The sequence below is a fragment of the Physcomitrium patens genome, chromosome 25 (genome assembly GCF_059467195.1).
Source record: "Physcomitrium patens ecotype Gransden chromosome 25, ASM5946719v1, whole genome shotgun sequence".
In the NCBI taxonomy this organism is placed as follows: Eukaryota; Viridiplantae; Streptophyta; class Bryopsida; order Funariales; family Funariaceae; genus Physcomitrium; species Physcomitrium patens.
Genome location: NC_143434.1, coordinates 9,054,671 through 9,068,395, shown reverse-complemented (window position 1 = coordinate 9,068,395; position 13,725 = coordinate 9,054,671). Strand labels below are relative to the sequence as shown.

At 35.2% G+C, this 13,725-nt stretch overlaps 1 protein-coding gene across 1 annotated transcript; it reads left to right on the top strand.

Moving 5' to 3' along the window:
- The first annotated feature begins 8,127 nt into the window (after window positions 1-8,127).
- LOC112277570 (vacuolar protein-sorting-associated protein 11 homolog) lies at window positions 8,128-12,631 on the top strand. Its single transcript, XM_024510068.3, has 6 exons — window positions 8,128-8,643; window positions 8,913-9,086; window positions 9,256-9,585; window positions 9,701-10,054; window positions 10,211-11,821; window positions 12,154-12,631. The coding sequence occupies exons 1-6, from the start codon at window positions 8,425-8,427 to the stop codon at window positions 12,538-12,540; spliced, it is 3,075 nt and encodes a 1,024-aa protein (XP_024365836.1). The 5' UTR covers window positions 8,128-8,424; the 3' UTR covers window positions 12,541-12,631.
- The last annotated feature ends 1,094 nt before the right edge of the window (window positions 12,632-13,725 follow it).

Here is a 13,725-nt window from a genome sequence, read left to right as displayed (position 1 = left end):
AATCTAAGATTTTAAATAAGAACATGAGGACTTTTTTAGAACCATATATATGTATGTATGTATGTATATATATATATATATATATATATATATATTTGAAATTATTTGCTATAGAATCTAAAAGAGTTTTTATACTAAGAGACAACTTTGTGAAGATTTTTTTTTAAAAAATTCACTAAGAAGATAGGACTACTTTGGTTCAAGGCTTTTCAATTACAAAAGGACATAATAAAACATCATATTAATATGATGTTATAAATATAGTCTTTTAAATGATTAAGAGGTTGAAAACTAAGTAAATTTCTTATGTTTGTAAAAATTTAGCAAAAACTAAATTTATATTTTATTTTTACTATTGAAAGTGTCATTAAGATGGTTATACCAAGTAAAATCCATCATGTCTAAAATGCCCCAAGAATATTTTTTTTAAACATAAAACTTTGAGAAAAATAAAACAAAATAAAATAAAATAAAATAAAACCTAAAAAATATCAATTTATATGCCAACCTTATTGACATCTTTTTTATATAAATACTAATTTTTAGTCTATTGCCTAAAAGATAATTTTTACAAATATCTTATAATATTCCTTCTTATTTGCTAATATGTCTTACATTTTATTTAGTTCTATATGCATTGTATAGGTTATCATAAGTATATTATCTTGATTTTATTTTTATATAAAAAATAATATTATATAGTAAAATTCTTGATAGGCTTTGACTTTTATAATACAATTGTCTATCTTTGACTTAAAAGATAATATGAAATAGGACCAGACTATCTCAAAAATCCAAAATCCTTCTAATCAATAGCAATATAAAGCCTTCTCATAAAATAGGAAAAAAACAGACATAAATCAAAATTGAACGAAATTAAACACAATATGATATGAAAGACAAAATTGAGCAAATGGTTATAGAACATAACTGAATAGAAAGATGTAAAATCAAATTTTACTAAGAAAAAAGGTCCAAAGCCATACCTAATGAGATGCTCCAAAAGACCCTAGCTAATTCTATTTATACCTTATTCTACTATCCTAGACTTTCTAAAAGGTTCTTAGGTAGTGGATCCCACTTGAATAACTGCCTTAAATTCTTTTTCTAAAAGGTTCTATGGTTGATTCTATCTAAACAACCGTCTTAAATTCTTTCTAGAATGTTCCACTATGGAACCTATCTGGTCTACTAACCTAATTCCAATTCTAGAAACTTCCATGGTTCTAACTATCTATTCCTATATAAATATCTTATTTATATCCTATTACAATTAATATCCTTCCACTAATGCAAAACATCCTTGTTTTGCTCCCAATTGTATCTCCAAATTGTCTTTTAGCAATAGATGAGGTTTTGTCCAAGTTCCCATGTTGCATCGTGAATGGAATAACCTTTTTTAAAGAACTTTACACTAAAGTTGTGGAGGTCCACTACCATGGCAAAGATAGGAATGCTGTAAAATACTATCTACTTCATATTCTTGTTATTCATCAACAACAACTAATAGTGGTGGTGGTTGGTGTCCATCTGGAAAGTGCTTTGGCTCAGTATGAAATTCCTTGAGTTGGAAAACACAGAAGACTAGATGGACCGAAATATGTGGTAGAAGCTTGAAGCGATATGTGATAATAGAAATAACTACAGAAATGTGAAAAGGTCCAAGTCACCAAGGTGCTAATTTACAGATAGGAGTTGATATAGCAAGTGGCAAGTTGGCATTAGAGAATAATACTTAATCATCCTCCTAGAAGGTCTTGTATTTCCGATGGTTATCTCCATATTATTTTTATCAATTTTGTATAGTAAAGAGGCAGTGTCATATCTCTTACAAGGCCATTATAAGTCATTGTATAAATTCTTCTATTGTTAGATTGTTCATGTCGATAGGACGATAGAGAGTTGGTGGCATAAGCGGATGCTGATTAATATTAACGAAAAATGGTAAATGACCAATATTTGCTTGAATACTATCATTGTAAGTAAACTCCAAGGGCATAAGGTATTCATTCCAATCATTATGATGAACCATTATAAATGCCTACAATATATCCTCCAAAGTTTGATTTGCATGCTTTGTATGCCTATCTATTTGAGGATGGAAGGCTATAGATATGGCAAGACATGTACCTAGTAGTTTGAAGAAGCTTGCCAAAAACTTCTTGTAAAGCATGGATCTTGATCTGAAATAATGACACAAGATAATCTATGGTGATTAAAGATGATATCAAAGAAGACTCGTGCAAGTATTGGAGCATTAATATTTGAGCACACCATGGCTAAAAGAAGTTGCTTTGAAAGTCAATCCATAAAGACGGCAACCACTGTATGATTATGAGGCATCTACAACAAACACATAATGAGATCTATAATCACTTACTTTCAACATGTCGTAGATAGCAAAATTGGCTGCAATAGTTTAGGAGATGTTGCATTGCATATTTTATTACATTATCATAATACATAATGTCTTACTTAAGAATGCTCCAAGTGTCTTGGCTATGGAAGATAGAATAAAAATTGCAACAACAAAATCCTAATTGTAATAGAATACTAACTAAACTCTAATTAGATCATAATAATATTAAGTAAGCTTTAATCAAATTCAAAGAAACCTCAAAAGAATTAAAAGAAATAATAAGAAATCTTAAAGAAATATTAGAATGCTCACAAATATATCTCAAATACATCTCAGTTCAAACTTTATTTAATCTTAGTTAAAATCCTATTGGACTTCATTCAAATTTTAGGCCAAAAACTAACTAAATCTTAAATCCTAAATAAACCCTAATAAAATCCTAAACCTTAAACCAAATCCTAATCAAATCCTAAATCCTACACCAAATCCTAATCAAATCCTAAATCCTAATCTTAAATCAAATCCTAACCAAATCTTAAATCCTAAATTAAATCCTAATTAAATCTTGAACCCTAAACTAAATCCTAATCAAACCCTAAATCCTAAATCAAACCCTAATCAAATCCTAAATCCTAAATCAAATCCTAACTAAATCCTAACCAAATTTTAGTAATTCTTATAATAGATTTAAATCTCAATTACTAATGAATGAACTGTTGATCTTAACTCAAAAATTTGCACACTTCTTAAAAATTAACTTAACAACAAGCAAACTTCAGAAGCATCTTTGGAAGTTGACCAATCCTCCACTACTTTCATCTTATCCTGTTCCATACGCATGCCTTTAAAGGACACCACATATCCTAAAAAGGTGACTTCAGACTCCGAATGTTCATATTTTGATTGCTTGCAATAGAAGTAATTATGTTGTAGGTGGCACAACACTTCTCGTAGGTATTGCTCATGTTTTTAAAGGATTTTATTATATATAAAGATATCATCAATGAAAACAACTACATACTTATCCAAAATGTCTCAGAACAATCTATTCATCTGATTTATAAAAGAGGCTAGAGCATTAGTGAGGCCAAAGGATAAAATCAACCATTCAAAATATCCATAGAGCATACAAAATTCCATCTTTTTTATATCTTCTCTTGCAATAGGTATTTTTAATAGTTGCTCTAAAGATCCAATTTACTAAAGATGGTCGCATCATCAAGTTGGTCAAGAAGATCATCCATACATGAAAGTAGATATGTATTTTTAATAATTTACTTATTGAGGCCTCGATAATCAATACAAAGGCAAAGTCTACCATATTTCTTGGATGCAAAGAGTATAGGTACTTCTCATAGTGATGTACTTTCTCAAATGATGCTTTTCTCTAAAAAATTGTTCAATGTCTTCTGTAACTCTTCAAGTTCTTTTGGTACTAAGTAATAAATTGGTCAACTTGCTAGTTTGGCTCTAGACAATAGTTCTATTTGAAAAGAGGCACCTCAATCAAGATGCACGCTACTAGGTAGGTCGCTTGGAAAGACATCTTGATATTTCCATATGAATTGATTTGCATGTTCTACCCCTTTGATTGTCTTTTCTACCATTGACACAAGATTTGGAACCACCATATATACCAGTTGCTCATGCTATATTTGTTTTTTCATAAAAGTCATTTCTATGAGTAAGTCTTTGGTTGTAGATTGTCTTTCTTCTTCACTTGATGTAGAGGTACAAAGCATCACCTTCCATCCTCCATCTTTAAAAGAGATTATCCTTGCTACCCAATCAACTTGCTTATTTTTCATTTTTAGTCATGATATATCAAGGATAACATCATACCTTAACTTTGTCACCTTGAATCTCTCTCTTAAGATGTAGGCGTCTATCAATCTCAAGATTTCTTCTTCACATGTCTCACTTAATATATTGTCTTGATCATCTATGAGGTATATACTTCCTCCATTGATTATCTTAGTTTTAATTCCAACTCAATTGACAATTTCAATTGAGATGTAATTTTGTGTAGAGCCACAATGGAGAAGTACTCGACATGGTTGTCCTCTTAGTAGTCCCATTAGATGCATCAGTCGATTCTTTTTATAATTGTCTAAGGCCATGTCATTTGTCTCTGAGAGATATTAGCTATTTCTAGTATTGGCCCTTGGTGCCTTTACTAAGGAGCTTCATTTTCTTGCCCTATCTCATTGTCAACTTATTGGATTGTGAGACTATGAATCCACCTTGTTTTGTTGGTGCTTAAATTTTGACGTTTTGGACAACTTTCAATCTAATGGCCTAGTTCCCAATAATAAAAACACAATTCCTTTTGTACCAATATTTGTCATCTTTGTAGTGTCAATGATCCTTGTAAGGCATCTATGTCCATTGGCATTGATTGTTGTGCCATAATATTAAATAGCGGCATAAGACTTCATACTATAGGTTGTGCTCTAAGATTTCTAAAATCTATAGCATCGACTTTCCCTGTAATCTAAATTGCCTCTTTGAATGTTTATAGATCTCTTAGCTCCATCTCTTGCTGGATCTCAGGTTTCAAACCTTGTAAGAATTGATCCGTCATCTCCACCTACAAAACATTGTCAATTTGGAAATATAAGGACTTGAATTGGCAAACATAATCTTACACCAACCTAGCTTGTGTAAGATTTGTCGACTGATCACATGCTATCTTTTCTTCATTGATGGGCTGAAATTTATTTCTAAACTCCATCTCAAACTCCTCCTTGTCACAAAATCCACCTTGAGCTTCATAGCTTTGAACTTGATGTTGTCACCAAATGGTTGTCGTATCTCTCAAATAGCTGGTTGGATATGTAATTCTTTCAATGGTATTAGCCCTAGATAGTTAGAGATATTTTCGCATATTGAAGAGCCATTGACATACATCTTCTTATCTTGAAGTTTTAGAGTATATATTAGGCTTACTTAATTTCAGCCTAGTATATGTCAACTCTCTTGTCCTTGAGGCTTTTATTTGCCTTTACAAAGTAGCTATTTGGCCTAAGACGTGTTGTATTTGAGCCTCTATCTAGGATTGCTCTGCCATATCTTCCATATTGTAATTTCTTTGCTGGACTCTACTATTATAATGCCTTTTCACCTCTTTGTTAAATTTTTAAGAGGAACTCATGGTAGCCTCAATATAGTACCCAGTGTAACCACAATAACTGACCTTGAACTAAATGATGATTATTGATATACTACCAGAAGTAAACAATCTAACACTCACTCTGATACCAATGAAACAGGATAAGACTATCTTAAAAATCTAAGATCCTTCTAATCTATAGCAATATAAAGCGTCTTCACAAAATAAGACAAAATAGACCTCAATCAAAATTAAACAGAACTAAATAGAGTAGGACATGAAAGAAAAAACTAAGCAAAAAAAAAAAAAAAAAAAAAACAAAACAAAACAAAACAAAACAAAATAAAAATAAACAGAAAGATGCAAAATCAAATTTTACTAAGAGAAAGGATTCAAAGCCATACTTGACCAAATGCCCCAAAAGACCTAGCCAGTCCTATTTATACCTTGTTCTACCACCCTAGATTTTCTAGAAGATTCTTAGGTGGTGGGCTCTACCTAGATAATTGCCTTAAATTCCTTTTCTAAAAAGTTCTATGGTAGGCCTCATCTAAATAAGTGTCCTAAATTCTTTATAGAATATTCTATAGTGAATCTTATCTGGTCTACTAACCTAACTCCAATTCTAGAATCTTCTATGGTTCTAATTATCTATCCTTATACAAATATCTTATCAATAATCTATTACACAATAAGTCATAATCTCAAATATTACACATTTCATATACTTAGTCTTTTATAAGTCTTTGATTTTCTACTTGAGTATTTATAAACTTGAAAAGACAAACATGGCTTTCATGAAAACCTATTTTTATACGATAATATTATATGAGCAAAACTATCTTTGGCTTTATAATAGGAATCTCTTACTTTATACCAAAAAAGGTTTTAAGGTTATATGGTTGTTTGTAGTTTTTGGACTCCATTATTTTTTAATTTTAACTTCACTTATTCTTTCATTTTTATTGTTTACAATTTCAATAGATTATATAATTTGTTTTACTAATCTTAAAGGTAAGAAGATATAGATTCTTTAACTTGGGCTCTAAAATTTTGATCTTTGTTTTAAAAGATTATTTATTTAAAGAGTTTTGAAAACACCAATGGATGTATTTGTAAAATTTTTATTTTTAATATGTGATTAAATTATTCAAAAAGTATATTGATTTGTAGATATTGAAGATTTCACTACTTTGAATTCTAATTTGATTTTGTGAATGAATAGAATTTTTTAAGTTTTGATTTGATCTAACTCTCTATTTTGGAGGTCTATAAATTTAGTGGTGGACTTAAAATGCTCTATAAGTTTTTCAATTTTTAGATATAGGGCCTTTAATTTGATATTTTTTTGTTGATTTTTATTTTTTTTTGTCTTTTTGAAATTTTGAATTGATTGATTTCTCTATTTGTAATGCTTTTAATTCTAATAATATGTTTAAGATCTTTAGCAAGTTTATAATTTAGGAGATATGAGGTTTTAGAAATTTCTAAATAATTCTTTATATAATAAAACTTTAAAAAGACTATGAAATAAAAATAAAAGATATAAAAAAATATGTTCATAAACTTATCTAAACTTAATATAAAAAGACCAAATATATTTCTCAATCTATTTTAAAAGAAGCAACAAAAGTATAATATTTTTCTAATAATCAATCTCTCAAAAAACTAATAATCAATAAAAAAAAATTGAAAACAAATTCTATATTATAGTATATAACTAATAGCTTGTAATTTCTAATAATTATTTTATCTTCATTGATTTTTATTGATTAATAAGTAATTAACAAATGCCATGTAGATATATATAATTCTATGATGCAAAGCCATGTGGCTTCCAGGATAAAAGCAAATAACCTAGATTATAGAGCCTTAGCAAGAATGATTTTGATTATGCCTTCAATACACCACCTTTAATGATTAATAATCTTTGATAATTAATATTATTTCTTAAAATAGATGATATTTATTAAAAAATGGAAGACTATATATTCAATATTTTTGAAAGTAATGAATAATTAATATACTATTATTTATTGATCCAAATATTTGATTTTGGCAATACATCTAATTTTTTTAATAATAATGCTATTCTTTTTTGTACTTGTACTAAAATTACATACATGAATTGAATAAAAACCATACTTTTTATTATTACTATATTTTGTTAATATTGGTTCTTAGATCTAATCTTATATTCTTATCTAGACTAATATCTACTTCTTTGAATTGATGGACTTTAATCCATAATAATTAATTATATATTCTTATACAACACCTTGTTTTAAGTTAGAACCAACTTTTAATTATTGCTATCTTTTATTCTTTCTATTTTTAACTCTCTTTTAATTTAGATTTTAAATTCCAAATTTTTAAATAACAACCAAAGCCTAATTCTAAAAAATAATATTTGACTTTTCTAAATAACACCTTTCTAATGCAAAAAAAATTTCTTTTTTATTTTTTCTTTCTCTTTTTTCTTTTCTGTCCTCTCTCTCTATGTATATATAAATAAACAAATAACTAAGTGAAAATCAATCCAAGACACGTCCACGTCAGATTCCAGCGCGGGTCCACCTGTCCGACCCGTCACCCGTTACGACCCGACCCGGGCAGGAAGACTGGCAATAGTAGAGAGTGTTGCGGAGAAACGCCCAAGGATTGATCGCTTCGATCACCAAACCTCGCAGAGCTGCAATTCAGTCACTCCCAAACGATGGAGTTTTCTTTGCCAGCGATGGAGGATCGCGCGTTATGTGCATTTCAAGGTAGAAATCAAGCCCCATGCCCTGGATTAGCGTGAGGCGACAACAATTGTGTTGGGTTTTGGAGCTTTTTTGTGGATGGAATTTTGAGAGTTAGGTTTGCAAGCACGGAGGGAGGGTTGTTGTGTGGGCGGGACTTGGAGGGAGAGTTGCAGGAGAAGGAGGAGGAAAAGAAGAGATAGATTGCGATGTATCAATGGCGGAAGTTTCAGTTTTTCGAGGAGAAGCCACCTGGGCCCGCGGTGGCGGAGGAAGTGAAGGAGAAGGTGGTGTGCAGTACCAGTGGGCGAGGACAGATTGTTCTCGGGGCCGAGGATGCTATGTTGCATGTGCTGGATCGTGGGTTGAAGCTCAATTATAGCTTTCAGGCTCATTCCGATCGCGTTCTCTACATTCAGCAACTCAAGGTACTGCTTCACCTCTGCTTGAAAAGCATCCTCCCCAAAAATCTCCAGCTCAAACCTTTTAGTTTATAAACTGGAATCATGAGTTTGTGTCCAGTCGCTAAGTTGGAAGTTGTTTTTAAGGTATTCTGTGCTTTTGATTGGGAGTGTTGGTGATTAGTATTGACAGAAGTATTTGGGGAGAGTTGTTTCAAGAGTGAGAGCTTTTTTCGCTAAGATCGCATGAGGTATATGAAAATGCTGTAAGCTGAACCATGTTTTGTCTCTTGCAGCAACGACATGTTTTGATATCACTGGGGGAGGATGAGGCCGCTTCGATGAAAGGATCTGGATTGAATCTGAAGATGTGGGATCTTGACAAGATCCAACCCGAAGGCTCTAGCACCACGGGTCCTGCTTGCGTCCGCTCAATTCGGATTTTCGATAACAAGTTCCCCGAAGCTCAGGTTCAATCGATTCTCCTTCACTTTACTTCTCTCAGTAACGCGGCAAAAGCACAATATTGAATTACAGAGTTGAAGTTGAACCCTAATTGATGCAGATTTGTGAGGACTCATGAGCGATGATAATGAGGATCTTACGATTGAGTTCCTTTCGGGGATCCTGTTTGTTCAGATTACGTCATTTTTGGTGTTTGAGGAAGCGCCTCCAATTGTATTAATCTGCATTGGGCTCGACTCTGGCGAAATCTGCTGCATACGTGGTGACATTGCTCGGAACCGTGTAACCAGACTAAGACTTTCGGTGGATCCAGCTGTTGATGGTGGCCAGCCTGCGTCTCCAGTGACGGGCTTAGGTTTCCGGGTTGAAGGTCAAATGCTCCAACTCTTTGCAGTGACCACTTCGTCCATAAACCTCTTTGACATGCACGATTCATCACCACAAAAGAAGGTTATTGATCAGATTGGTACTGAGGGACGATGCGTTGCAATGAGTGACAATCAAGTGAGTCATGATTCTAACTCATGTGTATGGCGTGTTAATGCTGTCGATGTTCTCTGAACTTTTTATAAGTTGTACGGGTTATAGGACACCGATCAAAGAGCTTTTTGTGAGGCAGGATCTTGTGATTGGGCGTCCAGAAGCAGTATATTTCTACGAGGTAGATGGGCGGGGACCCTGTTGGGCATTTGAAGGAAGTAAGCAGTTCATTGCGTGGTTCCGTGGGTACCTTGTAGTGGTTTCATCCGATCCTCGCAAGCCCAGTAAAAACGTGTTAAATATTTACGATTTGAAGAATAAGCTCGTTGTGTACAATAGTTCAATTGGTGAAGTGGCACACATCTTGTGCGAGTGGGGCACTATCACGGTGCTCACTCAGGACCAACAAATCTTATGTATTGCTGAGAAAGACATGGGAAGTAAACTTGACATGCTGTTTCGCAAGAGTTTGTATACTATTGCTATCAATCTGGTTAGTAACTTTCAAGACCCTTTTCTCCCTGCAATTGGACTGGATAGAGAATTCTGTAATCATCTTGGTATGTTCTGCTGCATTGTCAAACAGCCTGATAGTAGCCAACGGATATTTTTCTTCTGTGGTGACTGGGGTTTATGCTGTGAATTTTAGGTTCAAAACAATCAAGCTGATGCTGCGGCGACTGCAGAGGTTATGCGCAAGTATGGTGACCATCTATACGGTAAACAGAACTATGATGAAGCAATGGCTCAGTACATTCGCACGATTGGGCAACTGGAGCCCTCCTATGTGATTCAAAAGTTTCTGGATGCGCAGCGTATACACAACCTAACTCATTACCTAGAAAAATTGCATGAAAAGGGGCTAGCAACGGCAGATCACACCACACTGCTCCTTAACTGCTACACAAAGCTCAAAGACGTTTCAAAGCTGAATGATTTTATCAAAGGGGAGGAAGGCAAAGAAGGAGAGCCTCGGTTTGATGTGGAGACAGCTGTAAGGGTATGCAGAGCTGCTGGGTATTACCAACATGCACTCTTTGTGGCAATGCGAGCAGGGGAGCACGAGTGGTACTTGAAAATACTGTTGGAGGATTTGAAACGGTATGAAGAAGCTTTGCAATATATCATAGGGTTGTCTTTGTATGAGTCTACGGTCGCATTAAAACAGTATGGCAAGGTGCTCGTGGAGCACAAGCCAGCTGAGACAAGTGCAGCGCTTCTGAAGCTGTGTACCAACAGTGGAGCCACTACTCCAACTCTTGGTGCTTCATCTAGCAGTGGGAGGTTAACCAGCTTACTACCTTCTCCAGTTGAATTTGTCCACGTCTTCATTGACCAGCCGAAGTGGCTTATTGTGTTTCTGGAGCAGTACGTAGAGGTGGTGAAAGATTCTCCTCAACATGTTGAGCTTTACAACACTTTGCTCGAGCTTTATTTATCGGAAGAACTTCGCAGCCCAGGCTTACCCGAAGACCCCTCTCCACCGGAGGAACCTGACTCTCAGACTGGGGAAGGAGATTCTAAGGACACTAACGAAGGCCACCATCATGGAAATCTAATCCTTGCAGCTGGTGGGCAAGTGATCGCAGCTGGAGGTCAAGTGATTGCTGTTGGTGGCCAAGTGATCAAGGCAGTTGGAAAAATAGGGGGGCTTGTGTTGCCTATTCACAGAAGCAAAGAGCAGGAACCGGTTACTGATATCGATCCAGAAGAGGAAGAAAGAGCTCACAAAGTGGCGATGATAGAGGCTGTCCCAACTGAAGATCAAGTTGCGCGGCGTGCCAAGGCACTGGTGTTGCTTAACCTTGGATGGGGTCCTCATGAACAATCCCCGCAGTATGATGTGGACCTTGCGCTAGTGCTTTGCCAGATGCACAAGTTTCGGGATGGTCTGTTGTTCCTTTACGAGAAGCTGAAACTTTACAAAGAAGTTTTAGCAGTCTATATGAAGGATCATGACTACAAGGGCCTCATTTCGACTTGTAAGCGCTTGGGTGAAACTTCTCGTGGTGGAGACCCAACTCTATGGAACGATGTATTGTCTTACTTTGGTGATCATGGCGAGAACTGCTCTGATGAAGTGAGGGAAGTGTTGGTGCACATTGAACGTGATAATCTGCTTCCTCCTTTAATTGTCCTTCAGAAACTCTCCAAGAATCCCAAGCTGACTTTGTCAGTGGTGAAGGACTACATTGCGCGGCAACTGCAGCAGGAAACTCGGTTGATTGAAGAAGATCGGAAAGTCATTGAGAAGTATCAGGTATTCTCTTTTCTCATCTATATCTTTTTGTTTAGAAGGGCTGTTTGACCATCGGAACCAACTCAGAAAGTGCATAGTGGGTTTTCTTGTTAATCGCTTTTTCTTCCTTCACCTTGTGTATTGATCAGAAAATACCCGTAACATTTATTAGCAACTTAAACCAACTTCCTCTTAGAAGGAATCAACTAGAGAATATTTTTCAAGAAGTGAAGCACTCAGGGCTATCATAAAGTTTGTGGTTAATGCTGCTCCTGAATGTTAGCGAACTGTCACTAACTTCATAATTATTTAACGTAGCCGTTGCGCTGACAATTGCTTCCTCTGAGTTTCAGGAGGAAACCGAAGCCATGCGAGCTGAAGTGCGAGAGCTTCGTTCCCATGCACGCATTTTCCAGCTGAGCAAATGCACTGCGTGCACCTCGGCTCTGGATTTACCTGCGGTCCACTTTCTGTGCATGCATTCCTTCCATCAGCGCTGCCTCGGGGATAATGAGAAGGAGTGCCCAGTGTGTGCACCCACCAGTCGCCATGTTCTGGACGTGAAACGGTCCCTGGAGGCCAATGCGAATGACCACGACACCTTCTTCCAGTTGCTGCGGAACTCCGACGATGGGTTCTCCGTCATTGCTGAGTATTTTGGGAGGGGCATTTTGAATCAAGGACCCCAACCGAAAGGCGGTAGTAAGTCACTCAGTAGGTCAAGCAGTGTAATAAATTAGTTGGTTTCTTTTGCTTGTATTCGTGAGCAGCCAAGTATATTGTTTTTATCAATTCTTTCCAACAACTGAATGTAGTTCACTACCAATTCCAGTCCTGTGTCGAGATACGGTTGGTTTCCCACACGATTGTTATTTGTTATTTTAATTGTGTATATATTTCATGTTTCTAGTAATCTTTCCGTGTTTCTTGTTATGTGGGATTGTTTTGTGAAGTCTGCAAATTAGGATTGTTCATTTTGATCTATGCCAGGTTCATTAGGGTCGTGCTAGCCGCAGCGGATCAGTACAGTTTGTAGAGATCCATTTTTGTATATATCTCACGGATCTTTGTTAGCTTTGCATCAGCGAGTTCAGAGTCGGCTGCTCAGAATGATCCACTTTGATGGATCAAGAAATGTTTTGTTGACTACAATTTACCTATACTTGTGCGGGACTTGACACAATAAAAACACACCTTTATCTTATTTCAAAATAGTAAACTCAATAATAGCTTAGACTTCTAAACCTGTCGGTATACGCAAACTTGTCAGAATATATTTCTGTTTCTATATAAGCTTGCATTTAACATTTTATGATATCGGCTAATGTCAGAACATATTAAATTCTGCACAGTAAGTGGCGAAGGAGATCCACACATAAGAAAGCCAATCACGTTAGGAAACCCTCAAATGATGGATATAACCGGAAGTTACCTCATGTGTGACGTATAGCATTGCTTGCCTCAAATCGTACGGATCAGCCACATCAGCTACAAATTGCTTTTAACTTCAACAAATTTTGATGTCAAGCTTCACTTAACATTCAGTTAACAGAACATAGAGTCTAAATGTTTCCTCCATCTTTCATTCCCTTCAGATTTTTTATTACTCCATTTAGGACACAACTTCAAAGACAATTCCAAGTCATTCGATTCATCTCTTGAATATTTCTTCTTTCTCAATATTATTATCTAGTACTGTCTGATATCTCATTAAGTATCCTGAGGCGCCCAGTCACTTACTGAAGAAAATTTTAAATAAATTTACATTATAAACCCACAAATTCTCGCCCACATTGAATTTGATGATTTAAGACTCGTGATTGGGGTGAAAGATGAACTAGAGTTTAACAGTGCAAGGCGAACGAAAACACCATCTATTACAATCTGTCACATGAAAGGAAGCCCAAGAATTCAGGTACAGTAGT